We start from the raw sequence: 27,886 nt of genomic DNA, 5'->3' as shown, positions 1-27,886 counted from the left end.
ATAGTAGAGGTCGTCAGTTTGATGTGCAGTTCGGGTGCCTAACACCTTCCCTGACCGTACCTTTACCTCCGAATCCGCAATCTTTGGTTTAGACCGGAGTGACGGATCAGTCCCCATTCCAGGGATTAAAAAGGGCCTTTTCCGTTAAACTTATTTTTGTATGTCGTTTTATAAACCTACTGACGACTCCATTATATTACTTATTTCAAAAAAGGGGATTTTTAATCGTCCAACCCATGCTTTTGTTGGTAGCTTTTCGGGAGAACCGAGCTTCCCCATGCTTGACAGTTTGATGCGTAGGTTATTTCGGACACATTAGTGATCTGAGGAACAGGTTTGCTACTTTCCATTTGCAAATGTACATCCCTTATGAATTGAAGTAGTTCATTTCAGATATTGTACATGACATTATTGTTATATGAGGCAATTGAATGCCTCGGAAACTACCTTTCGACAGTAATATGGAATCTTTTCACCCCTAATTTTCTCTCTTTTATTATTGTTGTACAATCATGTTTCAAATTGCTCGTGGTTGACATTAATTGTGAAGTCTTCTAATTCTTGTTTTAAAATTTTCAGGGGTGTACACGGGCCAGCAACTACATAGTAATATGCCACCTTCCAAGTAAAACAATATTTTTGACATTTAGGTAACTTGTATTACATCAAAGATCCATGGGCTAGTTAACTTGTACTACACAGTAATATGCCACCTTCCAGTTAAACGCTGGTTGATAACTTGTACTACTTTGGAATTTCTTTGATTCAATCGAGTCATTTGTCTTTTACTAAGCTCAATACAATACAACTCGAGTAATGACAATAAGTTTCATGTGGTATACAAGTTTTAGAGTTAGATTAGGGTTGTTACTTATCCAAATTATTCCAATATATCATTAAAAGATAAGCAAAGATATCTTACCTATTGTAGGTGTACAGACAATGGAAGTGCCTTACTCACTATGTTTGTTTGATTGTAATAGTTTTAATTTAGTTACATGGGTATATATGTGGATATAATGATTTGAACAATTTAATTTCGGGACTGAATTTGAAAAGATGGCATTGTGTAGGCGGTCAGAGGCCTGGAAAGGTGTTACGAGGCACGTTGTCTGGAGCAACGAAAACCAATTTCTTAGGTATTGCACTTGAGTTTTTATTATTAACAAATTGTTTTAGCTCGATTTCTAAGTGAAGCACGGTCGCGTTTTTTAATTAGTCTCAAATTCTGTCATTTGCAATAGTCAGTTGCGTTATACCGTGTTGCCTGCAGTTTCTATCCTTTTTAGTATTTTTACCGGTTTTGTTATACTTGCAGGGTTTAGATCGGTCTTTTTAGTGGGTTTAGATTGGTATTTTCAATGAGTTTAATTTTGTTGAGTGTGTTTTTTGTTCAAAATTTTGTTGAGTGTTTGCCAACTTGTACCTTACACTCGACTGCAAAAATGCAAAATTGTAAGATTGAGGAATGACTACTGATGCATAGAAGTAGGCGACAGGGTAAAGGGTTAGGGTGAATGAAATGCATACCTTTCATTCCAGAAAACAAGTTCTACAACAAATATTACAAAAAACAATCTAGCCTAATGCAACTATCTGTTAGTCGTGCTACAAGCATAATTTTAAGCCATAGCATTCCATAGAAGACTATCTACAATATTAAAGGATTACACTGACTATGATAAAAAAAGATAATGCCTTAGAACAGGAATGCGGCGGTGGTGGGGTTTTATGACGATGTGAGAGCTTTGAGTATGAGTGTCGTGTCTTTGAGGTTTAAGTTTGTTTTATGGTTTTGGCTTGGAGCTAGATAGTCATGGTAGATGAGGGGAAATTGTGGTTCATTAAGGTGGTTAAGGGTTGTTCTTGGCAGTTTATAATGGCGTATTATGGCGAGTAGTGATGTTTAATGTTCAGAGGTGTTTTGCTGGTGGTTGCTTTAAGGTGATGATTGGGGAGTTTATGGTAGGTATATGTTATTTCCGAAATGTATCATACTTGGATAACTATGGATCATAGTGATTCTGTGGTGGAGAAGTATGAGAGTAACGAATGGTAAAATAGTTGGAGCGATGTTTTGTATGAGAAAGATGAAGCGTTTTGTAATGTAAAAAGGTCTTTGGAGGTTTTGCGAAATTTTAATTGGAGATGGCTGATGGTGAGCCATCATAGGTTTGGATCGTGGAAAGGAATGCACCGCAAAGATGTGGCTTAATGATGATGCCTATAAATAAGTTGAAGGAGGGGAGATGAAGTTGTCCCATGTAGTGTCACCAATGGTTGAATGGTTTAAGTTATCCCATGTAGTGTCACCAATGGTTGTGGCCTCATTAAGATACCAGATCATGTTTTTGTTATGTTTTTTGCATTATGCGGTATATTATTTATTAGTTTGCGAAAGTAGTGTAGTTTGATTGGTTGTGGACATTTTGTGCGATTTCTAAAAAATCTTTCTGTGCTTCAAGAGTAGCTCTATCTAAACCCTCTGAAAATAATGAAACCCGAGTGCGGTAGCATAGGAATTATAACTTGGAAACACACTCCCCACCGTCAATTTTTCCCTTTAGACCCTCACCTTCCGTTTCATACTTTTCCCCCTTGCATTCTACGCCTCTCATGTTCTCCTCTCATTATTTGGCTCTCATTTTAGGGACCTTCCTTCTTTTCCTTCTCCGCCAATTCTCCGTTATTGCGGCAATAAAACTATAAGGAGCTCGGCGACGAGCCAAACAACGTACAACAGTGACTTGAAACACCCTAGGTTGATTTGACGCTTTTTACCTTTAAAATTGTACCTCTAATTTTAGAACATCTCACTACGCTGTTGACTGTAATTGTTTTAGGGTTTGATTGGATAGGATTTGTTTTTATTTTGTGTGGGTGGCTGTTATTATCCAGTTAGTGTTTGTTTGAGGTCTTTCTTTTTAGGGCTTGCCTGGAATCCATGGAATTATTAAGGGGGTAAGTTTTATTGGACGATCATTACTGGAGAACTTAATTAGTGGGGTAATGAGTTCCTTGATGATATATTTGGCATAAGAGTAATGATTACTGAGTAGATCTTTCACTCCCTTAATCATTACCCAGGGGGGAGGGTGGGTAATGTATTACCCTTTCACAAGGGTAATAATTCCAGGAGGTGAATAATTACCTACATACCAAACATGGGAAATACACCTCACATATTACTCCCCTATTCATTCCCCTCCTATTACCCTCAATCCAAGAAAGCCCTTAGAGTTAGATTGGGGTTTACTGGAATTTGTGTTTAGTTGGTGTTTCTTTTGCCTTCTATATACTGACCGTTTCTTTAGGCAGTAACATGGAAGATGCTAATTATTTAAGGTCGGGTTTCGCTGAGATTTATTTGTTGGGACTTTGTTTAGATTATATGGTTAGATTGGCAGCCTAAGGGCGGGATTGTTGCTAATCTTGGGGTGTTTTGTGGGCCCATATACCCCGGTACAGCTAGCTCTTTTCAGTTTGTGATATTCTTGCTTCTCACTGTACCAAAGTTTCTTACTTAATAGATGTTAGGGCAGCTGCTTGTTCCGCTGAATGTTATTTAGTTGGCTTGTTTCTATAGCTGTGTTTTTACTGTTGTTGGGTGCTATGTGTCGGTCGATGTTTGATCGGCAGTCGACGGTGGTTTTTACTACTTAGTTAAGATTTAACTTTAATGGGTTTCTAAGTCTTTGTTGAACGTCATAAGTGTATAGTGAGCACCTGACTATTCATCTGTGTACACTTCGGATCTCCTCACTGTGAACTGTACTGTGTTCTTATTTGGGCGTGCATCGTTTTTGGCTGTTGGGTGATTACTACTTGGGGCATAGGCTTATCTGATCATATTGGTTTGGGTGGGGTTATTGGATTATTCCTTCGATTATATTGAAGTCCATTACTGTTGTGTGGCATTCATTATATATGCTTTCAATAGAGTTTCGATATAGTTGTGTGGAATTGAGTTGTTAATGACATCGTAAAGATCTACGTGATGTTTGATGATGTCTGCATATATTGTACGTTATCATAGTAGGGTTACAATAGTTGTCGAATAAGCTTGCTATTTTCTCAATGTTGTTAAGTTTCACTTACATTGCCTTCCCTTTATTGCTTTTATATTTATTGATTGTTGTGTTTGCGGTTGTCGCGGGCTGCAGAAATCTGAAGTATAAGGTGACGACGGGGCCTGATTTGTTAGTGTTGTCGTTGTGTTATTGAGGGCAGAAAAGAGGAGTCAAAACGGAAGTATAAGGTGACAATACTAACAACACAGTTCCTGATGTATACTGGACACAGACGTGGGGTTGTCATTGGTGAAGGTGAGAATTGGGTTACCGTCTAACGCCTGCCTATTTACTTATCCCTCCTATCTTTTTTTACCTTTTAAAGTAATTATCTGGGCTGTGTTAATTTGGATTTTGTTGCATTTTAGGTACTTGCTCTTTCCAGGATCCAGTGTTCTTTGTTTGCGCCTTGCGGCAGTGCCGACATTCTATTGCTGACTGTCTGCTGTCTTTTTTTGCTTTTTAAATCATTTTCTGGGCTGTGTTAATTTGGGGTTTTTTATTTCCGAGTATTTGCTCTTTTAAGGATTTCGTGTTCTTTGTTTGCGGCGGAACCGGTATTCTATTCGGCTGGCTGTGGTTTAATTGTTTGAATTCTTTGAACAAGCTCGTAGTTATTCTGTCTTGTGTGTGTGTGGGGTGCCGGTGACTCGACAGTTGGTAGTAGGATATCCTGCTTGTTTAAGAAGTTGCATACATCGTCTTAGTTTCATGTCAGGTATGAGTCCGTCGGGGAGAGTAGGTCCGGCCATACGGTTGGAGGTACCACGATGAGGCTTGTGCATAAAGTTGTTCCATTTCTACTCCACCGCTATTATTAAATTACAGGGTTTTTTTTAAAAAAAAAAATAATCATCCGACTACTTTTCCATTTGATGTCACTATGTTATGTCTTACTATGTATACATGGTCGTGTGGCATAGGATTGCTGACTCTAAAAGGCCCTGGAGCTGAAATAAGAGTCTGCAATCCTCATAATTGGCTTTTTATTTCTATTCTGCTGCTGGCGTCAACGAATTGAAGCTTAGGGTACTAGACGTTGCAGATTTGACTCACTTCCAGAGAACCGCAATTCATATTCGGCAATGCTTTAAGATGGGAAATCCCATTGGCGCCACCAAAGCACAAGTATTAGTCTCTTTCGTCTACTCTGCACTGATTTATTTGGCGGCTGTTGCTTGGCCCTACTGTTTCAATACTGTCTTCTTTTATTACCGCGGCATAATTCTCTGTATATGTAGTAACTGGGCAGGGGGGTTGCCATTGTCGAGGGGTGCGAGGATATAATTATAAGCTACGATCACTCAATTTCTTCTGCGTAGGTATCATCTACATGTCCCTTTTTTATTTATGCTGCATACTAATTACTGGATGTGGTCGCAGCTGCTTATACATTTGGGTTTTATGGCTTCTTTAGCTTTGTTCTTGAGGCCTAAAGGGCGGCTTGTTGAGAAATTTGTAGTTTCAGAGAGATGTTGGTTGTGTATTTTTTGGGGATTGGTTTGTGCGAGATTTGGTGAGACGATGCGTTGTTTAAATTTCCGACTATGGAATCCTGAATAGGTAAATTTCAGCTAACTAACTGGTCATAGGCCATCATACATTTAAAGCTAACCCTAATTAATCATTTATTGTTTTACTTTAGCTTACAAGTAGTGTTGATACAGTGTAAGCTATTGGCCACCTGAATGATTTTATGTGATTATAAGTAAATTTGGGCATTGTTGGTGTAGGCACGGAAAATTTATTAATGTGCCGAATAAATAAAATAAATTAATTATTTTGAGTTAATACCAAATTTTAACTTAATTTAATTAATTTGTCCCGATTAAATGAAATGTGCATCGATTCGGATTAAAAAAAGGAGTTATTCGGATCATTAAACCCAGAAAGAATCAAATTTGGGCCAAGGTTGCTAATAAACCCACAAATGGGCCTGTGACCACCAAAGTCCAACAAGGAGATTTGAAACTCTATAAATAGAGCTCTCCTCATTCATTCAGAGGGTGGAAAATTCATAATTGCAAAGGAGCTAGAGATAACAAGGTACAAAATTCCTACAAATCCTCTCTGTCAAAATCATTGCAAGCAGTCAACAAGCACATCAAATCGTGCCACCTGCGTTGAAGATTCAATCACAAATTCAAACCTTCAAGAGAGATTCAAGGCATCGCGGCCCTCTCAACAAATCAAATCTATATCGCGTGTAGAGCAATTAAATTTGTCTACACGCGCACCCCTCACGTGTACCTCGTATACGTACCCCTTACGGCATATTAGAATCAGGGGATACATTAGAGATTGTACACGCACTTTTGATATTTATTAATAAAATTTAATTGTTTCCTTGTTTTGTATTTCAGTTATCACAATACAAAATTTGCTGTTACAAATTTTGGTGAACCCGACGTGAAAATCTCTACCTCTCATCTCTACTGTTGTTTTATTCAAGTCTACCAAAACAAGAAGATGTCTACCAAGCAAAGCACCTCCTCCTGTCCATCCAAGAAGACCTACGCAGATATCCCCCGGGTACCCCATTCTTTGCTACCTCCCCTGCTACACGGTCGGTTGGCATCTCCACAAGAGGAATGGCGAAGAAGGTCAATCTTCAATTTGCCGATCTACGCTCACGCACACGTCCCAACTAGGCCACGCAAGTTCTCTATCGCCTCCATAGCTGCTGCTGCTACAGCGCTCCTGGCCGCCTCTTCTCCTTCACGCGAGGAGACTAGAAGTGTTAAGGTTGACAAGAAGGCTTCTCCTTGCAAACCCAAACCATCGCCAAAGAAGAAAGAAACCTCAACTCTAACGTTGCTTCAGTCATGGTGATAAGTGGCGATACTCTTGAGGATCGAATGCAGAAAAAGAATGATCTCCTTGAAAAGATGATGAAGGAGAATGAAGAAAAGAACAAGAAAATTGATGAGCTCCAAAAAGAGGTGGTGGCACTCCGTGACAGGAAGGCCGAGAGCGAGCATGGTGACACCGATAGGGATGTTGATAGTGATAGAGAAGTTGGCGAGGATAGGGAAAAGCCAAATAATGAGATCACCAACTTCACTTAAGAGAAGCTGCATGAGTTAATAGCCAAGGCGATCAAGTGTCAGTTGGATGATAGCTCGACAAGTAGTGGACGCTACATCAAGACTTATACTAAGAGGATTGACAGTCTGCGCATGCCATCTGGCTATCAGCCTCCAAAATTTCAACAGTTCGACGGGAAGGGGAACCCAAAGCAACACATTGCCCACTTCGTCGAGACATGCAACAATCTTTGGAACAGAAGGTGATCGTTTGGTGAAGCGATTCGTTCGTTCGCTCAAAGGGATCGCGTTCGACGGTACACACGATCGGACTCGAGTCAATTGACACCGGGGGTCACATGGAAGATGAATTCCTCAACAGATTCTACAAAGACCCAGACGTGTCGTCAGCATGAGCGAATTGACAAAGACAACTCAATGGCAAGATGAGCCGTCGTCGATTACATCAACAGGTGGCGTCGGCCAGTCCGGAATGCAAGGATCGCGTAAGTGAAGCGTCAGCAGTTGAAATGTGCGTCGACGGGATGAAATGGGACATTCTTTACATCCTGAAAGGGATCATTCCAAAGAGCTTCCAAGACCTGGCTACCCGCGCCCATGACATGGAGATCACAATCAAAGAACATGGTAGTGCTTGACCAAGTTCTTCTAAGGTGCCAAGTGAAAAGAAGGAGTTCAAGAAAACTGATAAGAACTCCAAATCGTCGACAAAGGAAACAATGGTCGTCGAAACCAGCAGTACACCAGTGAAAATATCGTCAAAGCCTAAGTATGAAAAGAAGAAAGAGTCATTCTCTTACAACTACCAACGAGACAAGCCTACATTGAAAGAGTTGCAGGCTAAGAAATACCCATTTCCAGATTCTGACTTGTCTGGAATGCTCGATGATGACCTCTTAGAGAAGAAGGTTATACAATTGCCAGAGTCGAAGCGCCCTGAGCAAGCAAACAAGACAAACGATACCAATTACTGTCGTTATCACAGGCTGGTGAGTCGCCCTATTGAAAAGTGTATAACACTCAAGGAGAAGATCATGCAGCTCTCCAAGGAAGGGAAGATTATTCTTGACTTGGATGACACAGTAACTACAAATCAAACTACTGTAGTCTTGGAGAAACCTGACGAGCCAATTATACGACAAGGATAGTGTGTGTATATGTTGCAGTTCGGGAGTTTTGAGCCTGTGGCATTACGGATCCAAGGGTCATTGTCGTCACTACCTCCAATGTCATTGGAAGAAATACTACCTCCTCAGGATAAGAACGAGGAAAAGAAGCATGAAGATGACGATGAGGGTTGGACTTTGGTTACGCGCAAGAAGTCAAAGAAACAAACAAGGCAGACAGCGCAACCTGTTCACCGTCGAAGAAAACAATCAAAGAAGACGAAACCTCGCAAGACGAAGGGAAAGAAAAAGTCCAAAATAGTTGTCAAACCACATGTCTTGCCAATTGATTTGCTAGAGCAAGAACCACTAAGTCCCGTTAGCTTAAAAGAATTCTTCCCACAAGACTTCTTAAACAAGGTTACCTTGTGCACCGTCTCAGCTACGGAAGGTGGTGATGATAAAAAGAAGATAGAGGAAGGAGGCCCAGATGATGCGGTATTGCCACAACAGTTGCATTCTGAAAAGGAGAACGAAATAGTGGCTGCTCTTGACGCCCTTCCTACAAACATGGGATGGAAGCAAATCTTTCATCTACCTAAAGAGAAGCGTCAGCTGATAATTCAAGGACTTGAGAAGCCCGAGTTATATGCGGGTAAGATGAAAGAAAAAATTGAGCCTCTTGAGCAATCAACTGGATATATCTCCTGCAACGCAGCCTTGAGTTTTTCAGATGCGTGAGGATTTACTTCTTGGATCCAAACCTCACAACAGTCCACTTTATGTGTCCGGGTACATCCAGGGGCAAAAGGTCAAGCGCATCTTAATAGATGGAGGCTCAGGAGTCAATCTCATGCCAAAAGCCACTATGAACGAATTAGGGATCACGATGGATGAACTCTCTAGTAGTCGAACAATGATTCATGGTTTCAACTTGAATGGGGAGCGCGCGGTTGGCATGATCCGCGTGAACCTTACCATGGGTGATCTTTCTTCCGACACATTGTTCCATGTCATGGGTGGTAAGACATCGTTCAAACTATTGCTGGGACGACCTTGGAAGCACGAGAATGGAGTTTTCGCTTCAACCCTCCATCAATGTTTGAAATATTATCGTAGTGGCGAAAGGAAAATAGACGGAGACGCCAAACCTTTCTCTAAGGTCGACTCTTTCTTCGATGATGCAAAATTCTTTGAAGAGAACGATACTTCCAGTGAGTTCATGCCAACCACCTTCTCTTTAACAGGAAAAGGAGGTAAACGGGAAAATTACATCATCAAAGAAGATGCAGCTGCAAGTGCTGCTAAGGAAAATGTTGTCAAGAAAGATGTAGACAAGGCCAGCAAAACAGCTACTCCTGCCGCATCACCCAAGAAGCAAGAGACGACGCAGAAAACTACACCACCAGCACTACACTACATCCCGAAGTCTCGCCACAAAGATGGTGAGAGTTTTTTTGCAGAGTGTCTAACACCAAAGACAGAGCCTAAGGATAAAAAGTCAAGTCTGGTGTTCAAGCAGGAATGGGTGGCCAAAGTCGTTACACCTCTACCAAGTTCATCTCAAACGAAGATTGTGAGACCTCCTTCGAATGGTTTCGTCTGTTCATCCAGTCAATCATCAAGTGAAGAAAACAAGGGGATATTTGATTCCAATGCTTACAAGCTACTGGCGAAGGCTGGATATGACTTTACAAATCCGACTCCTATTGGCAAAGTTATAGAAGCTGAGCCGTACGGTCTTAACAAAGCGCAACATGAAGTATTCAAGCAAGATGGGAGCTTCATGGTGACCAGGGGCGGGCTCGGATATGAGTCTCCTGCGCCTGTGAAGATTGGTGCTCGTAGAAAAGGGGCTACTGCATCTTCTCAGCACATCACAGTAGAAGAGGTCGAAGAAAATGAAGAAGGAGAGGAAAAGATGCATCCATCTTCAGTCTTCGATCGAATAAGTCCACCTGCAGAGAAGTGTCGCCCTTCTATATTCACAAGGTTAGGGAGACCAAGTGCTTCAACCAAACACATTTCTGTATTTGCTAGGCTTAGCAATCAAGGAGAAAGTAAAGTCAAAGTATCAACACCTTCGTTGCGCATAAACAAGAAGGGCGCAATACATGAACGCTTGGGCCGTCAATCAAAAACAGTCTTCAGTCGACTAGGGGCTCCCAAGAAGAATAGTGGCAAGGGTCGTCCTCTCTCAACTTCTGCAACACAAAATGAAGAAGAAGTAAGAGTAAGCGATGACTTGAGAAGCGCAATACCGTCTCGCATGAAGTGTATGCAAGTAGTGGATATCATCCAACATGAGCCACTCAAAGCAAGGAGGCGCGTACTAGTTCTTACTGGTCAGCAAAAGAATGCCGAAGAGCTTGTGCCTTCATCTTCACGTCCCTGTGATACAAACAAGTCAAGTGACTTAGAAATTACAACGTCGTCATATCACATCACAGTTGAAGAGATACCTGACGAGAACGAAGAAGTTGAGGCGGACGAGGCCCCTGAAACACTTGAAGACGAGGGGAAATCGACTGTAGATGAACTCAAGGAACTCAACTTGGGAATTATTTAAGATCCTCGGCCCATTTATGTCAGTGCTCTGCTGACTAAAGAAGAAGAAGAGGAGTACTACAAGTTGTTGGTCAAGTACAAGGATGTCTACGCTTGGAGCTATAAAGAGATGTCTGGACTCAGCCCAAAAATTGCAGTTCATCGTCTAGCAATCAAGAAAGGCACCAGTCCCAAAAAAGCAACCTCAACGTCATTTCAGGCCGGAGCTTGTACCTGAAATTGAAAGGGAAGTCAATAAACTCATTGAAGCAGGTTTTATTCGAGAAGTCAAATATTCTACCTGGATAGCAAATATTGTCCCAGTCAGAAAGAAGAATGGACAACTGCGCATATGTGTCGACTTCAGAGACCTTAATGATGCATGCCCGAAGGAAAACTTCCCTTTGCCAGTTACAGAGTTGATGATTGACGCAACCACTGGTCATGAAACCCTCTCATTCATGGATTGTACTGCTGGTTACAATCAAATACATATGGCACCCGAAGATCAAGAAGCAACAGGTTTTCGAACCCCAAAAGGATCTTATGCTACTACATCATGCCATTTGGATTGAAGAATGCTTTGCGCTACGTACCAACGCCAAGAATGCAAAAGATCTTTGATGACATGCTGCATAAAACAATAGAGTGTTATGTTGATGACGTGGTTGTCAAATCAAAGAAAAGAGAAGAGCATATCAAAGACCTTCGAACCGTCTTTGAAAGACTTAGAAAATGTCAACTCAAGATGAATCAACTCAAGTGCGCATTTGGAGTCACATCTGGGAAGTTCATAGGTTTTGTGGTCAGGCATAGAGGCATTGAAATTGACCAAACAAAAATCAAAGCTATCAACGAAATGCCGGAACCAAAGACATTGAAAGAGTTGCGCGGATTGCAAGGACGTTTGGCACACATCCTAAGGTTCATCTCTAACTTAGCCGGGCGTTGCCAGCCGTTTAGCCATCTCATGAAAAAGGATGCTCCATTTCAATGGGATGAAAAATGCAAAAATGCTTTTAATAGCATCAAGAAGTACTTAGCCAGTAGCGCAAAGATCTTTGGGGGCACCAATTCCAGGAAGGCCACTTGTCCTCTACATTGCAGCACAAGAACGCTCACTGGGGGCAATGTGTGCTCAAGAAATTGAAGACCGCAAGGGTACCTTGGTTTGAGCTGAGTTGAATTACGCGCCCATAGAGAAGATATGTCTTGCTTTGGTGTTCGCCATCCAGAAGTTGAGGCACTACATGCAGGCGCATACCATACATGTGGTCTCAAAAGCTGATCCAATCAAATACATACTCTCAAGACCAGTCTTGTCTGGAAGACTTGTGAAATGGGCAATGTTGCTTAAGCAGTATGACTTGGTGTTCGTGCCTCAAAAGGTTGTGAAAGGTCAAGCTATCGCCGATTTCTTTGCTGATCATCCAGTGCCAGCAGAGTGGGAAATTTCAGATGACCTCCTAGGAGAAGAAATTGTCTATGTGGACGTCCTACCTCCATGGCAAATGTACTTTGACGGTGCTGCAAGGCAAGATGGAGCTGGAGCTGGAGTTGTATTCGTAACTCCACAAAATCATCTTATGCCATATGCCTTTACACTCACTCAGTTGTGTACAAATAATATGGCAGAATACCAAGCTCTCATACTCGGTCTTCAAATGGCGATCGAAATAGGTGTCAGAGATATGGACATATATGAAGACTCAAAGCTGGTGATCAACCAAATCCTTGGTGAATTTGAAGTGAAAAAGGAAGACTTGATTCCCTACCATCAACAGGCATTACAACTGCTGAATCAACTTTACGACATCCATGTTGGTCATGTGCCAAGGAGTGCCAATAAGTTGGCTGACGTGCTTGCTAATCTTGCAGCCACTTTGGCACTGGGGGCAGAAGAGTCTATGAAAGTCCCAGTCTGCAATCGTTGGGTAGTATCATCGCTTGAAGGAGAAGAAAATGTAGACACAACCAACATGATATACGTCTACACAGTTGATGAAGATGACTGACGTCAACCTATCATTGATTTTTTGGACCACCAAAAACTACCCGATGATCCCAGACACAAGGTAGAAATACGTCGACGTGCTCCAAAGTTCATTCACTATAAAGGGACACTCTACAGACGTTCTTTCTCAGGCCAATGGTTGAGGTGTCTAAGCAAGGACGAAGCTACTGAAGCAATACATGAAGCTCATTTTGGCATTTTGTGGTGCTCATCAATCTGGGCCTAAACTTCATGATCGTGTAAAGAGAATGGGGTATTACTGGCCAACCACGGTGCAAGATTGTATGGACTTTGCGAAAAAATGTGAACCCTGTCAGTTCTATGCAAACTTCATACACCAACCGCCGGAGCCGTTGCATCCTACTGTTTCTTCATGGCCCTTTGAAGCTTGGGGACTTGATGTTGTGGGACCTCTTACTCCAAAGGCCTCAAATGGACACGAGTATATCCTCGCTGCCACTGACTACTTCTCAAAATGGGTAGAAGCCATCACACTACGGGAAGTGAAGAAAGAAAATGTTGTGGACTTCATTAGAACCCAAATTATCTACAGATATGGTGTACCTCAACGTATCACAACTAATAATGGGAAACAATTTTTCAACCATCTGATGACAAGTCTGGGAGAAAAATTCAAGTTCAAACAATACAAGTTATCCATGTACAATGCCTCTGCAAATGGTTTGGCTGAAGCCTTTAATAAAACTCTTTGCAACTTGTTGAGAAAAGTAGTAGCAAAGTCAAAGCGAGATTGGCATGAAAGAATTGGTGAGACATTGTGGGCATATCGTACCACATACAAAACACCTACTCAGGCAACCCCGTACGCGTTGGTGTATGGAGTGGAGGCCGTGTTGCCTTTGGAGTTGCAGATCCCTTCCTTACGCATTGCTATTCAGGAGGGACTCACAGATGATGATAATGACAAATTGCGATTAGCAGAGTTGGAAGCTCTCGATGAAAAGAGATTAGAGGCTCAACAAAAGCTCCAGTGCTATCAAGCAAGGTTGTCACGCGCATTCAACAAAAAAGTGCGCCCTCGGTCTTTCCAAGTAGGAGACCTCGTCCTTGCAGTACGAAGACCAATCATCACCTCTCACAAGCGAGTTGGCAAGTTCACCTCTAAGTGGGATGGTCCATACGTGGTACAGGAGGTCTATACAAATGGTGCTTACAAATCGTGGATGAAGACGGCGTTCGGGTAGGCCCAATCAATGGGAAGTTTTTGAAGCGTTACTATTCTTAAATCCCAATAGTGAAGGCTCCTAAGCAAGAGCGTAAACTGCAAGTCCAAGCTCCTAAGCAAGAGGTGATACCCGTCGTTGTAGGTACCAAAAATAAGATTTATAATTTCCTAATAAAACTAGCCTAGGCTAGTGGTAACAGGGTCGAACCACAAGGAAGCGAATGTAATTTCTAATTGTCTAATTTAGTCTAAGGTAATGAAAGTGGGGGTTGAATTTATTTGGTCTATACTAATAGCAATAAAAGACTATAAACTAAATAAACGGATAAAACAGATAAAAGAAGGGGTACTAGGATGGTCGGTTCACTATAGTTTCGGTGGCGAAACTAAGTCGGTCTAAATCAAACACATGAGGCGGGAAACAAGAGGTCCTCTCGGTCCACTCTTAACAGATAGCATCTTTCGATCTCGCTATAAGTCCCTAATATCACTAATACCGACTCTCGTCCTGAAAAGCGACTAATAATCTAAACTTTACCTATCTTTCGATCTCAGCATAGTTTAGTCATTTTAATTGGTGATCTAACAACTGTCCCTATCTCTCGATCTAATGGGTCAGTCAAATCCTAAACATTCAACTAGTCGTGTGCACTCGATTTGTCGAATAAAGAATTAAAACAATTAAAACGAAAGAAAAACCCCACGAGGTCAGTCGATCGACCAAGTATGTCAGTCGATCGACTGACACGCGATTCAGGTCGCATTATTCTACGCCGCCTACACTATAATTCCCCTACATCCTAGCACGAATAATTTAGCTACTCATACTAAGAATGATAACAACAATAAGATTGATGAAATAAACGAAAGAATTCATAATTAAAACTACGAACAAAAGGCTAGCATAAAACGATAATTATGGTTTCGGGAACTGACTAACAATTCTATATCTATGAATGCAAATAAAGTAATAAACTGGAAATTAGAACAGGAGGAATACCGAAATTTGCAGAAGGATTGTAACGGAATGATTGAAAGCACAACGAAAATCCAATGCGAAATAATATCCCGAACCCTAATTATTCGATAAACTAAACTGAATGTAAAACTAGGTAAATTTACTGAATAAAAGCGATGATTATATCTCTCGACTAGGTTACGTTATATAGCAAACCAACGTAACACTTATTATTAAAACCTAAAACACAATGGGCTTCAAGTTCCTCGATCTTTTAATTCTCGTCTGAAGCAGCGATGTGGTCGATCGACTGCTCTGAGCTGAACAGTAGCTTCTGGATCCCGTGGGTTGGTCGATCGACTAAGGGTACTGGTCGATCGACTGCTTTAGCTGGTACTTGACTTCTATGATCTCGTGGATTTGTCTTTCGGGCCTTGAAATGCGCACCAAGCTCGTTCCTTAAGTGAATCCTTCACGTCAAATGCAATGCAAGGTACTCGGGGACGGATTTAGCTCGATTTCCGCTGAATTCTTCACATTTCTGCAATAATGTACAAAAAACACGAAAGTAGACGGAAATAAGGGAAATGGTAGTTTAAACTACACAAATGAGCTCTGAAATGCGTGTAAAATGAGGTATAAAACATCATATAAAAGACACACATCAAACTTCCCCAAACCAAACCCTTGCTTGTCCCCAAGCAAGAACTAGACTCGATCTAATGACCTAATGGAACGAGTTCAATCTCAGAGCGAATTACAACATGTAAAGCCTAAACTATTTTAATGCAACAACCAACAATCAATTAGTAATGTGAATCATGCAAACGAATTATGACGTCGTTAAAAACTGCTGAACCATCAACCATAGAGACTTATCAAATTGGACTCTCACGGGTCGCTCATATCACACATAAGCACAGGTGAATTTAAGAGGATAGAAAGAATTCATATTGTAATGACTCTCACCCAACTACGACCTATAAGAACATGCCTGCAATATAATATGAAAGTAATCTCTATAACCGTACATATGCATTCCAACCAACAAAAGACCATGATACATGCCGAGGTATATATGTGGATATGTGAGGTATGGGTAAGAAGAGGCAAAACATTTATGGAAAAGTGGAGGTACAGGTGATCAAGCTAGTACCAAAACGGAACCATATACCAACATCCTTCTTCTTGCTCAAAATCAAACGAAACGGTGTTGTAACAAGCACAAATCTCACAATCTCCAGTATTATAGTAATCAACTAACTCCCCATAAGATACTAATGCAACATGGGAGCAAAAATCGCCAAAAGATAAGGATTTTGAACTTATGCGAATTGATTTCTTCTTTTCTTTCGAACCTCAGTCGATCGACCAGAATTGGCAGTCGATCGACTGCTATGAACAGTACAGAACTCTCTTTTTTTTTCGTTTTTTCGAATCATATTTTTTTTGTTTCTTTTTCTTTCCTTCTTCATTTCATCTTCCCAACTAAATCTCAAATAAGAGCAAATGCTACCAAAAACTGAGTAACAATCCCAAGAACATAGACTACTAGCTTGACAAAGGACAGGCTAAATGTAGGATGTAGTAAATAGGACAAAAAGGATATTTTGGGCAGTGTGGAGTTTATGGGCATAATGAATAAAGGGAAACCTCTACCACATGTGTCGACAAACCACAAACCGAATGCATACAGGTATTAAGCAGATTAAGTTCATATTTATGCATATTGATGTAACATGCCTCATAAGGAGTAATACTCACATCCTAGATAAACTGGTCATAGATGACACCAGTTATAGGCTCTAATAACTCGGAATTATGATGTAGCTTGCCAAAATCTAAGTCAAGTCTCAAGTTCAGCAAATAAGTAACGAAAACTCGTAGATATGCACTTATACGATTCTACTAATAACATGTCAATTTAGCACGGCTTAGGCAAAAATAGATGCAAATGCAATGTCATCATGGAAATACTACCGTTCCGACTTGACCTAAATGCTAAGATAAACATGCATTTTTTCTGAAATTTGAAATTTTTCAATTTTTTGGATTTTTGTATATATATATATATATATAAAATGAAAAAGCAATGCAAAACAAAATGTAAACGTGAATGCAAGCAAATGATATGCGACGCAAAACCCTTCCCCAAACCAAATCGCACAATGTCCCCATTGTGCAAAATCATGTAATGAAGAAAAGAGAAACGGGAATTTGCGAGAAAATTAAATAAATAAAACATGAAGTAAAGACTTAGAAACTCACAAGACTTTAAGCGCGACAAAAGGAAACCTCCCAAACCGGCGTGAGCTAGGAGGTTTCATGAGCAGCGATGCTACCAATAAGTACACGAATGACAAACAAAGTACCACGCATAAAACCGAGAAAGCAATAAAGAAGCGGTAATATGTGCAAAGTTACGAAAATGGAAGAAATCGAAATGAGTCGGAAATAAAATAGAGTAGAAAACTCCCTTAATCCCGCAAAACGACCCAACACAACAGGGGAAGGTCGTGAATGACAGAAGACGGGGGGGTCGATCGACCATAAATGGCGATCGATCGACCTAAGTGAACAGAACAAAAACTCCCGAGATCGCAACTCGGTCGATCGACCATGGAAGGCGATCGATCGTGCAGGAAAGTCTTTGTAACTTTCTGATTTCTTCGTATTTGCTCAATTACTTGAGCTAATGAGGTCTAAAAACCTGCAAGTGCACAATAATACGTGCCCAAAATTGCACAAAACCCAAACCAAAGTCTAAAGCGTATAAAATCCTAAGCAAAAGAGATAAATGCGAAGTCTCGCGCACACAAAAGCAATAAAAAGAGTTTAAAAGCAATAAAATGTTTGTAAAGCATGTGTTCAACTAATAGTTGATCAAGAACGGCCACGGTATGGCCCACTTCGTCGGCTTCTGGCTACTAGAGGTAGCCTCAACGGTGCTTATCTTCTTAGCCGCACCCTTCTTAGCTTCAGCATCCACCGAACTCAACGGATTAACAGCTTTTATATCTCCCCAGTCAATGATCTATTCGGACTCATCAGAATCTAAATCGGACTCTCTCACTTTGACCGGCTCGTCATCAACTTCCTCATCAGTGCCATAGCTAAGGCAACCAAGACCTCCTCTTTGAATGATCGGCTTCTTCACAGCTGGAGTGACTTGCGGCTCTTCCTTCCCCAAACCAGCTCCTGCAATATCAGAAATAGACAAATCTTCCTCCAATTTGCTCCCAATCTGAGGCGGAGGGGTTATGACAGGAATAGGAGTAGAGACAGGCATATCAGGAAGCACAAAGTATGATTTCTTTTCAGAAACCGTGTTACAGGTGACAGGCCACATGAGGTCTTTCTTCCTAGCTGTTTGGGCGAAGACAATAGAATGCTTCCCCACTTTGAAGGTCAGGGTCCCAGAACCAACATCAATAACTGCACCAGCAGTGTGCAAAAATGGCCTACCTAGAATGATAGGTATGTGGGCATCCTCAGGCATATCTAGGACTACAAAGTCTACGGGGAAGAAAAACTTCCCTATTTGCACAGGGATGTCTTCTAGGACGCCTATAGGCCAGACCGCAGATCGGTCAGCCATCTGAACGGTCATGTCTGTGACTGCAAACCTAGTCAATTTTAGCTTCCTAGCAAGACTTAAGGGCATGACGCTAATGCTAGCTCCTAGGTCACATAATGCCTTCTCAATAGAGAAGGTACCTATATTACAAGGAACGGAAAAGCTACCCGGGTCTTCTAGTCTGTGAGGTGCAGTATGAGACAAATAAGAGCACGACTCTTTAGTGAGTGCGACAGTATGCACTGTTTCAAGTGACCTCTTTTTAGAAAGCAATTGCTTCATGAACTTCATATAAGCGGGCAGTAACATTTTCAAATTTACTGAAAGATACCTGTTCCTTTGTCGGCACTAGTCTATCTGGATATGGGGCTGTAAGAAGTAGTTTAGCCCTCTCCTCTAAGTCACGCATGCCGTCATCCGTGGACTTAGGCTGAAAGTCCACCACCTTCTCCTTATTGAAGCTTGAACCCTCTTCAGACCGTCTCAAATGTGAGCCATTGACCGACATTGGGTCGAACTTCGGAATCGGGATGGACTCATCAGCACTCGGGTCTTGCCCCAATATTTTCGGAGTTGTCGTACCCCGAAATAAGTGGTCTCTCAAATTATTGGGCATTGGAGGACGAAATTTCTCAATATCAGCAGTGGCCTCAGTCGATCGACCAGTGAGGTCAGTCGATCGACTGACTTGAACAGGACCATAAGCTCCTGTAACCCGCACTTCAGTCGATCGATCGGGTATATCAGTCGATCGACTGGTATACCTGGTAGACGCCTTATTTTTGCTATTCTTCGTTAAAGCTTTCTTTTGACTCGGTTCCGCCTCATTCTTTTCAGAGGCATCCTCGACCATAGCATGCCCCTCCAGGGTAGACCCACTCCTCAAAGTAATGGCGTTTAGGGTCTCTTTCTGGTCAGTTTGAGTCGGTAAGTGTCCCGGAGCTCGAGTGGTACTCTTGCTAGCCAATTGAGCAATTTGGCTTTCTAAAAGTTTCATTCCAGCCTCTCTAGCTTGGGACTCCTTTTGCAACATATTCTTCAACTCAGCAAACTCGGAATTTTGAGATTGTTGCTGCTGCGGCACATAGGGAGGTTTTTTATATTGTTGTTGCTTATGATGAGGGGGTACATAGGCTTGCTGCTGCTGCTGCTGCGGAGGTGGAGTTGGATTTAGGACATTCTGGCTACTCCACCTCAAATTGGGATGAACATTAGGCTCATAGTAGGTGTTTGTCTGCCTATAGTGTTGAAAGGCAACAAGACTCGAAAGGACTAGGACAATTTTCGAGACATGTCCCTCGGCTCCACACCTTCTCGGACGAAAGGACCGTCGACACAAAGATTTACTTAGTAAATACCTCCTTTTGAAGCTCCTCCCAGTTCATATTTGTCAAATCTCGCAGTGTGAGCTTCAAGTGCAGCTACAGAAGGAGATTCAGCACTCCTCCATTGATTCCCCCTGGAATTCCCATACTCAGCCTTGTGGGTGGCTAAGTCATCAATGATCTTCCACCCCTTAGTCTCTCCCATATTTTCAGCAAATCGGCCATTGGTCATGATCCAAAATAGCCCTCTGATCGTCATACAGCCCGTTATAGAACTGATTGCAAAGACTCCATTTTTCGAACCCGTGGTGCGGTATGGTTCACACCAGAGTCTTGAAACGGACCCATGCCTCATGAAAATTCTCATCCGGCCCTTGTTTAAAGCTCGTGATCTGAGCTCTAATGGCATTCGTCTTCGAGGCAGAGAAGTACTTTTTGTAAAATGCCAGGGCTAAGGAATTCCAGTCGGTGATCCCATGAGCGGCTCGGTCCAGATCTCTGTACCACTCCCTTGCAGCATCACGGAGTGATAATATAAACATAGTCTCCTTTATCGGTCACCGGGTCACACCGGTTGGCGGGGTATAGAGCGGCGATGTCGATAAATATCTCCATATGCTTGGCTGCATCTTCATTTGCAGCTCCCCGAATCGTTCCTCTCAACTAGGTTGATATAGGAAGGCTTTGGTTCGAATTTCCTATCGACTCCGGGTAATTCGAATCCCTTGTAAAGATTTTCTAATTTGTCGGCTCAGAATGACTTGCTATAGTTGCTTCTTCAGCCATGATTGGAATTTCTGGAGAAGTGACTGTCTCAGCTGAAGAAATAGAAGCAGGAGATGTAGGTGGGTCTTCCTCGAACAGAGCGTTCTCGTAGTAACTTGACAGAGTACTCAGCTCTTCCTCTGTCGGTAATACCCTTTGTGATCGTCTCAACTCGCGCAAGGATTTCTCAATCTCAGGATTGAACGGTACTAGTTCACTACCCTGTGACCTGCGCATAAGAAGAAACTACAAAAAGAATATGAGAAAAGTTTAAGGAACGGATGTCCCTTAAACTAAGAAAGACTAAATAAAAACAACTAAAAATTAGAACAATTGCCTCCCCGGCAACGGCGCCAAAATTTGATACCCGTCGTTGTAGGTACCAAAAATCAGATTTATAATTTCCTATTAAAACTAACCTAGGCTAGTGGTAACAGGCTCGAACCACAAGGAGGCGAATGTAATTTTTAGTTGTCTAATTTAGTCTAAGGTAATGAAAGTGGGGGTTGAATTGATTTGGTCTATACTAATAGCAATAAAAGACTATAAACTAAATAAACGGATAAAACAGATAAAAGAAGGGGTACTAGGATGGTCGGTTCACTATAGTTTCGTGACAAACTAAACTAAGTCGGTCTAAATCAAACACATGAGGCGGGAAACAAGAGGTCCTCTCGGTCCACTCTTAACAGATAGCATCTTTCAATCTCGCTATAAGTCCCTAATATCACTAATACCGACTCTCGTCCTGAAAAGCGACTAATAATCTAAACTTTACCTATCTTTTGATCTCAGCATAGTTTAGTCATTTTAATTGGTGATCTAACAACTGTCCCTTTCTCTCGATCTAATGGGTCAGTCAAATCCTAAACATTCAACTAGTCGTGTGCACTCGATTTATCGAATAAAGAATTAAAACAATTAAAACGAAAGTAAAACCCCACGAGGTCAGTCGATTAACCAAGTATGTCAGTCGATCGACTGACACGCGATTCAGGCCGCATTATTCTACGCCGCCTACACTATAATTCCCCTACATCCTAGCACGAATAATTTAGCTACTCATACTAAGAATGATAACAACAATAAGATTGATGAAATAAACAGAAGAATTCATAATTAAAACTACAGAACAAAAGGCTAGCATAAAACGATAATTATGGTTTCGGGAACTAACTAACAATTCTATATCTATGAATGCAAATAAAGTAATAAACTGGAAATTAGAACAGAAGGAATACCGAAATTTGCAGAAGGATTGTAACGGAATGATTGAAAGCACAACGAAAATCCAATGCGAAATAATATCCCGAACCCTAATTATTCGATAAACTAAACTGAATGTAAAACTAGGTAAATTTCTGAATAAAACTGGATGATTGTATCTCTCGACTAGGTTACGTTATATAGCAAACCAACGTAACACTTATTATTAAAACCTAAAACACAATGGGCTTCAAGTTCCTCGATCTTTTAATTCTCGTCTAAAGCAGCGATGTGGTCGATCGACTGCTCTGAGCTGAACAGTAGCTTCTGGATCCCGTGGGTTGGTCGATCGACTAAGGGTACTGGTCGATCGACTGCTTTAGCTGGTACTTGACTTCTATGATCTCGTGGATTTGTCTTTCGGGCCTTGAAATGCGCACCAAGCTCGTTCCTTAAGTGAATCCTTCACGTCAAATGCAATGCAAGGTACTCGGGGACGGAATTAGCTCGATTTCCGCTGAATTCTTCACATTTCTGCAATAATGTACAAAAAATACGAAAGTAGACGGAAATAGGGGAAATGGTAGCTTAAACTACACAAATGAGCTCTGAAATGCGTGTAAAATGAGGTATAAAACATCATATAAAAGACACGCATCAAGAGGTTAAACTGTATACAAAAAAAAACAAAAAAAAAATGCAATTTCCTCTATTCTTCAATTCATTGTCAGATCTCAGGAATCTTCTTTCTTCAATCAAGGTGGTATTAAATTTACTAGCGAGTTATGCAAGAAAAAAAAGAAAATTTACTGGCGAGTTACGCAATGAAAAAAACTGGCGAGTTACGCAAGAAAAAGAAAATTTACTGGTGAGTTACGCAAGAAATTTGTCTGGCGAGTCCCATACACACCAAAAATTTGTCTGGCGAGTCCTATACGCACCCTTACCAACCAACTTGTGAAGAGGAAGAAGATTGATGAGAAATTTCTTGAAGGAAGATCAAGATGGGGAGATAAATGCTTTGTTATTTTTTAATCATGATTATCTTGTATTTCTCCAATCGTAAAGTTCGTACTATGTACTGCCTTTACGATTGCGGGAGGGTATTAGGATATTGGGCCTATAATAGGCCCAACTACCATTAGGGTTGGTCATATTAGGTTTAGGGTTTCATTAAGTTGGGAGGTATTATAAATACCTCACCATATCGATGTAACACAAAAACACAAAAATCAATAATACAATTGCCTTATGAAATATTCTCTTCCCTCTTATAATCTTATCATGGTATCAGAGCCTCACACTATTGAGGCCTAAATCAAAATTCCGCTACCTGCCGGTGGGTGTTTAACCTAGCTATCAAGCCCACCGGCGGTAACTTATAAACAATCAAATTTTTGACCTGCGGTAATCATAACCATAGCCAATATTGTTTGATGATTAGTCTTTTGCTTTCTATCATCCTTACAAAACTTTAACCCAAATCCTTTTTCTTTCGGCAGATCAAAAAAAAAAAAGAATCACAAGGCAAAGAAAATACCGGTTAAACGATGTTTGTTTGCGATGGAGATTCATGCGCATGATGAAGCGTTTTATATATGGGTTGTGAGTGTCCTTAAATCCTACGCAAGTATGGAATTCACAAAGGCAATACTTTCCTAAAATATAAAATATCGGACAGACAAAGAAAATTTTGCTTAACTCGTACTTTTCGAAATTTAGACAATACTTACTATAGAGTGCGTACACAAGTTAAGAAATTTGGTCAAAGGGATATTATCATTGTCACTCGTCAAGAGATTTTAACGAAGACGTTTGAAAAAAATGGTCATCCTTACGATAAGTTCGAGTACCTGATGACTTTCAAGTCAGACAAGTAAAAAAAAATCCGTTATCCGCCAAGTCTAAAAAAAATGACAGGGTGACGTCAAAAAAATTCCACAAGCTACTACCCTTACGACAAGTTCGGGTACGCTATTCGACTTCCATGTCAAATAAAAAAAATCGCTCGCCAAATCAAATAATGATAGGGTGACATTACAAGAAAAATGGATTGTCTCAATGACAAGTTGAGGTGCCCTTGACTTTCAAGTCAAATACAAATTCACCCGCCAAGTTGGATAACGACAGGGTGACAACAAAAAGATGGATCATTCTTACAATAAGTTAGGGTGTTCTTTATCAATTTCCAAGTCAAATCAAGTCAAGTGGAGCTGTCTTCGCGACAAGTAAGGGCGCTCATCATCGACTCTCAAGTCAAAGCAAAATCGAGACCCCGTCACGTCAAGACACCAGGAGGTGCACGTGACAAGGTCCCGAGGGGGCAATTTGTAGGCACGGAAAATTTATTAATGTGCCGAATAAATAAAATAAATTAAATATTTTGAGTTAATACCAAATTTTAACTTAATTTAATTAATTTGTCCCGATTAAATGAAATGTGGGTCGATTCGGATTAAAAAATGAGTTATTCTCCAAGGGTCAAGTTCAGTAGCAGATTCGAGACCAAGTTGCAACCGACATCAAAGTCTCTGCAACTGTCTCGAGGGGGCATTTGTAGACACCGAAATTTTATATTTTGGTATCGATTTATTTTAACAAAATCTTTAGTATTTAGAGATAATTATCAATAAATATTGTGATAATATCTTAGATATTTTAGAAATATTTATCTTGTCCTCTAAGCCAGCTACAACTATAAATACAGCTACAATCTCTAGGGTTAGGAGGAGAGCAGATGGATTAAGTCAAATGACCCCGTCTTCCTACTACCAAATTGTAGGTAAGATGGAATAAGTCACAAAACGACCCCATCATCTCCCTACGAGAATAAGTCGATAAGACCCTCGTAGAAACTATCAAAACCTAGCTCTTAGAGATGGAATCAAGAGATCTACGAAAGTTGTAATCCTCAATCTGTCGATTATAAATAAATTCTTGTTTCGATATTATTTTGCCTCTTTATTGTTTATCGCAGGTTATTCAAATTTTATGGTTTACAAATTTGGCACGCTCGGTGGACGATTTTCGCTCTTCGTCTCCATTCTCAAGGGTCAAATTCAGTAGCAGATTCGAGACCAAGTTGCAACCGACATCAAAGTCTCAACAACCAGTCTCGAGGGGGCATTTGTAGACACCGAAATTTTATATTTTTGGTATCTATTTATTTTATAATATCTTTTGTATTTTAGAGATAATTATCAGAAAATAATGTGATAATATCTTAGAATATTCTAGAATATGCCGTCTTGCCCTCCAAGCTACTAGACTATAAATACAGCTCTTGTGTTTAGGGTTTAAGGGAGAGCATAGATGGATTAAGTCTCAAACGACCCTCGTAAAAACTATCAAACCCTAGCCTTAGAGATGGAATCAAGAGACTTACGGAAGTTGTAATCCTCAATCTTTCGATTATAAATAAATTCTTGTTTCCATATTATTTTGCCTCTTTATTGTTTATCGCAGGTTATTCAATTTTTATGGTTTACAGTTGAATTTTGGATTTACGTGTGGATTGTTATTGCAACGTTGACTTATGTTTAGAGGGCTCCCGTGAATTGCGGTATAGAGTCTGACCGTTAAACTTAATTGGGTATTAGCTCATTGAGAGGCTGTTACAGGATGACCAATACGAAACAAATTTTGAGTTCAGTGTTGGTTTTGCAAATTGTGATCATGGTAACTTTTTGTAGATTTGTGAAAATGGTATATTTGATAGGTTACTGGAATTAATCTTCTTACTTGTTAGTGGACTCAAATCTTCTCAGGTTTGATAGGTGTACGTAACCTGACCACAGGTAGAACAGTGAGGTTGTTTACAGATGATCGTAATAAATATTGTGACGAACGACGAAGAGTGATTGCTACTTTAATAAAATTAAGCAAATCCATTTTAGTGCGTTATTTTGCTTTATAAAAATATTAATCCGGTACCAATGGATATTGAGTCTTTGGCTCCATAGAAAATTGGAGAAATACTCCTTATAATGGATTATGGATAAATGTTAATTTCTTTGATCTTCAAATTTTGTCTCGCTGTATGGCAATTCTCATTTATGTCGTTGCTCTTGAGATTTCCAGAGCTTATGTGGTCACAACACTCCACTAGAAAGTTTGGCCTTCGATTCAGCTGAGACGTTGGTTCTTGGTGGAGCAGCTTCCGGTACTGTTAAGTTGTGGGATCTAGAAGAGGCAAAAGTCAGTTTGGTTATGACAATGTCTCTCCTCTTACATGCTTCGTTGGTGGTTTACTTCTTGGTAGCTCACAAATAATGAATAAAAATGAGCACAAATTCTCCAATGAGACAGTCATGATAAATTATAATGAGACTGACTCGTATAATGGGGTAATCATTGCTTAATCTTCAGCTTTAAGTGGGCCTATTCATAAACTGGTATAGTAGTGTTTTGTTGATTGGGTTGGTCTCGAAGTATAATAATATGAGACTGCCTATGAGGAGACTAATTGATAACTTAGACATTGCATTTCCTGATATGGCGCTGCTGTTTCTTTGAAGTGTAGTGGTGCGGGTTTTTACTGGTCATAGGTCCAACTGAATGTTAGTTGAATTCCACCCATTTGGAGAGTTTTTTACTTCTTGTTCAGCGGATACTAACCTAAAGATATGGAATATAAGAAAAAGAGGGTGCATATTCACATATAAGGGTCACAATCTCTGAATAAATACTATCAAATTCTCACCCGATGACCAATGGGTTGTTTCGGGTGGATTTGATAATGTCATAAAGGTATAATTGGTGCCATATGTCCGCTCTTTACTCCTAATTAGCTGCGGTGGCTTGTAGAGTCTTAGGGTTTGATAACTAAAAATGCTTATGTTTCTGCGTAAATATGGGATTTGACAGCTGGATGTTGCATCTCAAGTTGCACAACGGTCATATCAAATCCATTGACTTTAACCCTCTTGAGTGTCTTATGGCTACAGGTAGACTGAAGAACCATTCAGTGGAAATAGGAGTCTCAAGTAGTATCTCATACGTTTTTTCAATAACCACGGACTGTTCTATGAAAGTCCAAAATCAATTCTTTTTGTGTGTCATAGTCTTGGACTCTTGGTTGTTCGAGTACATTATACATGTTGCAAGTTAGAAAACTATATACACTACCCAAATTTACCTAGCCTGACCTCTAAATATTTCAACATCAATGTACAGGTTGAAGTGGTGTCTTCGCTGAGAGTTTATGCTATATTTTGACTCCGGTACAAGCTCAAAGATATTTAATGTCTTCTATTCTTTTGTCTTTGCAGAAACAACAACATGTCTTATGGAGAAGATTTTTACTCCTCCTTGACTAGACGTGCTGTTGATTCTGCAGAAACACGCCAATCGAAGATAGTCTACTGGCGTCTCATTGAATAAATAGTGCCTAAATTGACGGTTCTGAGTGTTTGCGTCTTGTGTGTGTGTTCTTACTTATTGTCCTGACGTGTTTGTGCCTCAAACATAATACAATAAGCAATAGTTCCGTGTGTGCTTCTTGTGTGTAATGGCCACTGGCAAGGGGTTAGGGGTTTCCGCGGGTGGAGGTGATAATTGGGTTACCATCTAACGCTTGCAATTTACTTATCTCTGCTGCCTTTTGACACTCTGATGACATTATCTAACGATTCTGGTCATGTTGTAGCAATGTTAGGGGTTTCTATTTTTGATATGATTGCTACTGTTAGTTATTAGTTTTTCTACTTGCATATATTTCTTCCCTTTTGATTAAATTGGAATTTCATCTCTCTTAAATCATACTGAACCACGTAATTAGTAGTTTTGTGATTGGCACATGTGAAGGAGAGATGGAGGGAGACAGGGGAGGGGGTTGAGAGACGGGAAGGGAGGGTGAGGGGAGGAGAGGAAAATATGTTCATCTGGGCTCACAATCTGATGAATTTGATTTTAGGATGATTTTCTTTTTTTATTTACGTCGCACAGCATATACTTTTTAGTGCGTAGGGCCTTTAAGATGAACATGTAACTTTGTCGTTCAGGTTGTATCACCAAACATTCTTTTTAGGCCTTAATCAGCCACTCTTATTCTTCTACGCCTTCTGGAAAGTAATTTAGCTGTTTT

General features: G+C 40.5%; 1 protein-coding gene across 1 annotated transcript; it reads left to right on the top strand.

Moving 5' to 3' along the window:
* The first annotated feature begins 9,112 nt into the window (after positions 1 to 9,112).
* Positions 9,113 to 12,785, top strand: LOC141629112 (uncharacterized). The gene is made up of 4 exons (XM_074442169.1): positions 9,113 to 10,215; positions 10,816 to 11,000; positions 11,095 to 11,292; positions 11,971 to 12,785. Exons 1-4 carry the CDS (start codon positions 9,113 to 9,115, stop codon positions 12,783 to 12,785), a joined length of 2,301 nt encoding a protein of 766 aa, XP_074298270.1.
* The last annotated feature ends 15,101 nt before the right edge of the window (positions 12,786 to 27,886 follow it).

Source organism: Silene latifolia, chromosome Y (assembly GCF_048544455.1).
Source record: "Silene latifolia isolate original U9 population chromosome Y, ASM4854445v1, whole genome shotgun sequence".
Lineage (NCBI taxonomy): Eukaryota > Viridiplantae > Streptophyta > Magnoliopsida > Caryophyllales > Caryophyllaceae > Silene > Silene latifolia.
Note: the sequence above shows the minus strand (reverse complement) of the source record. Positions and strands in the feature narration are given on the sequence as shown.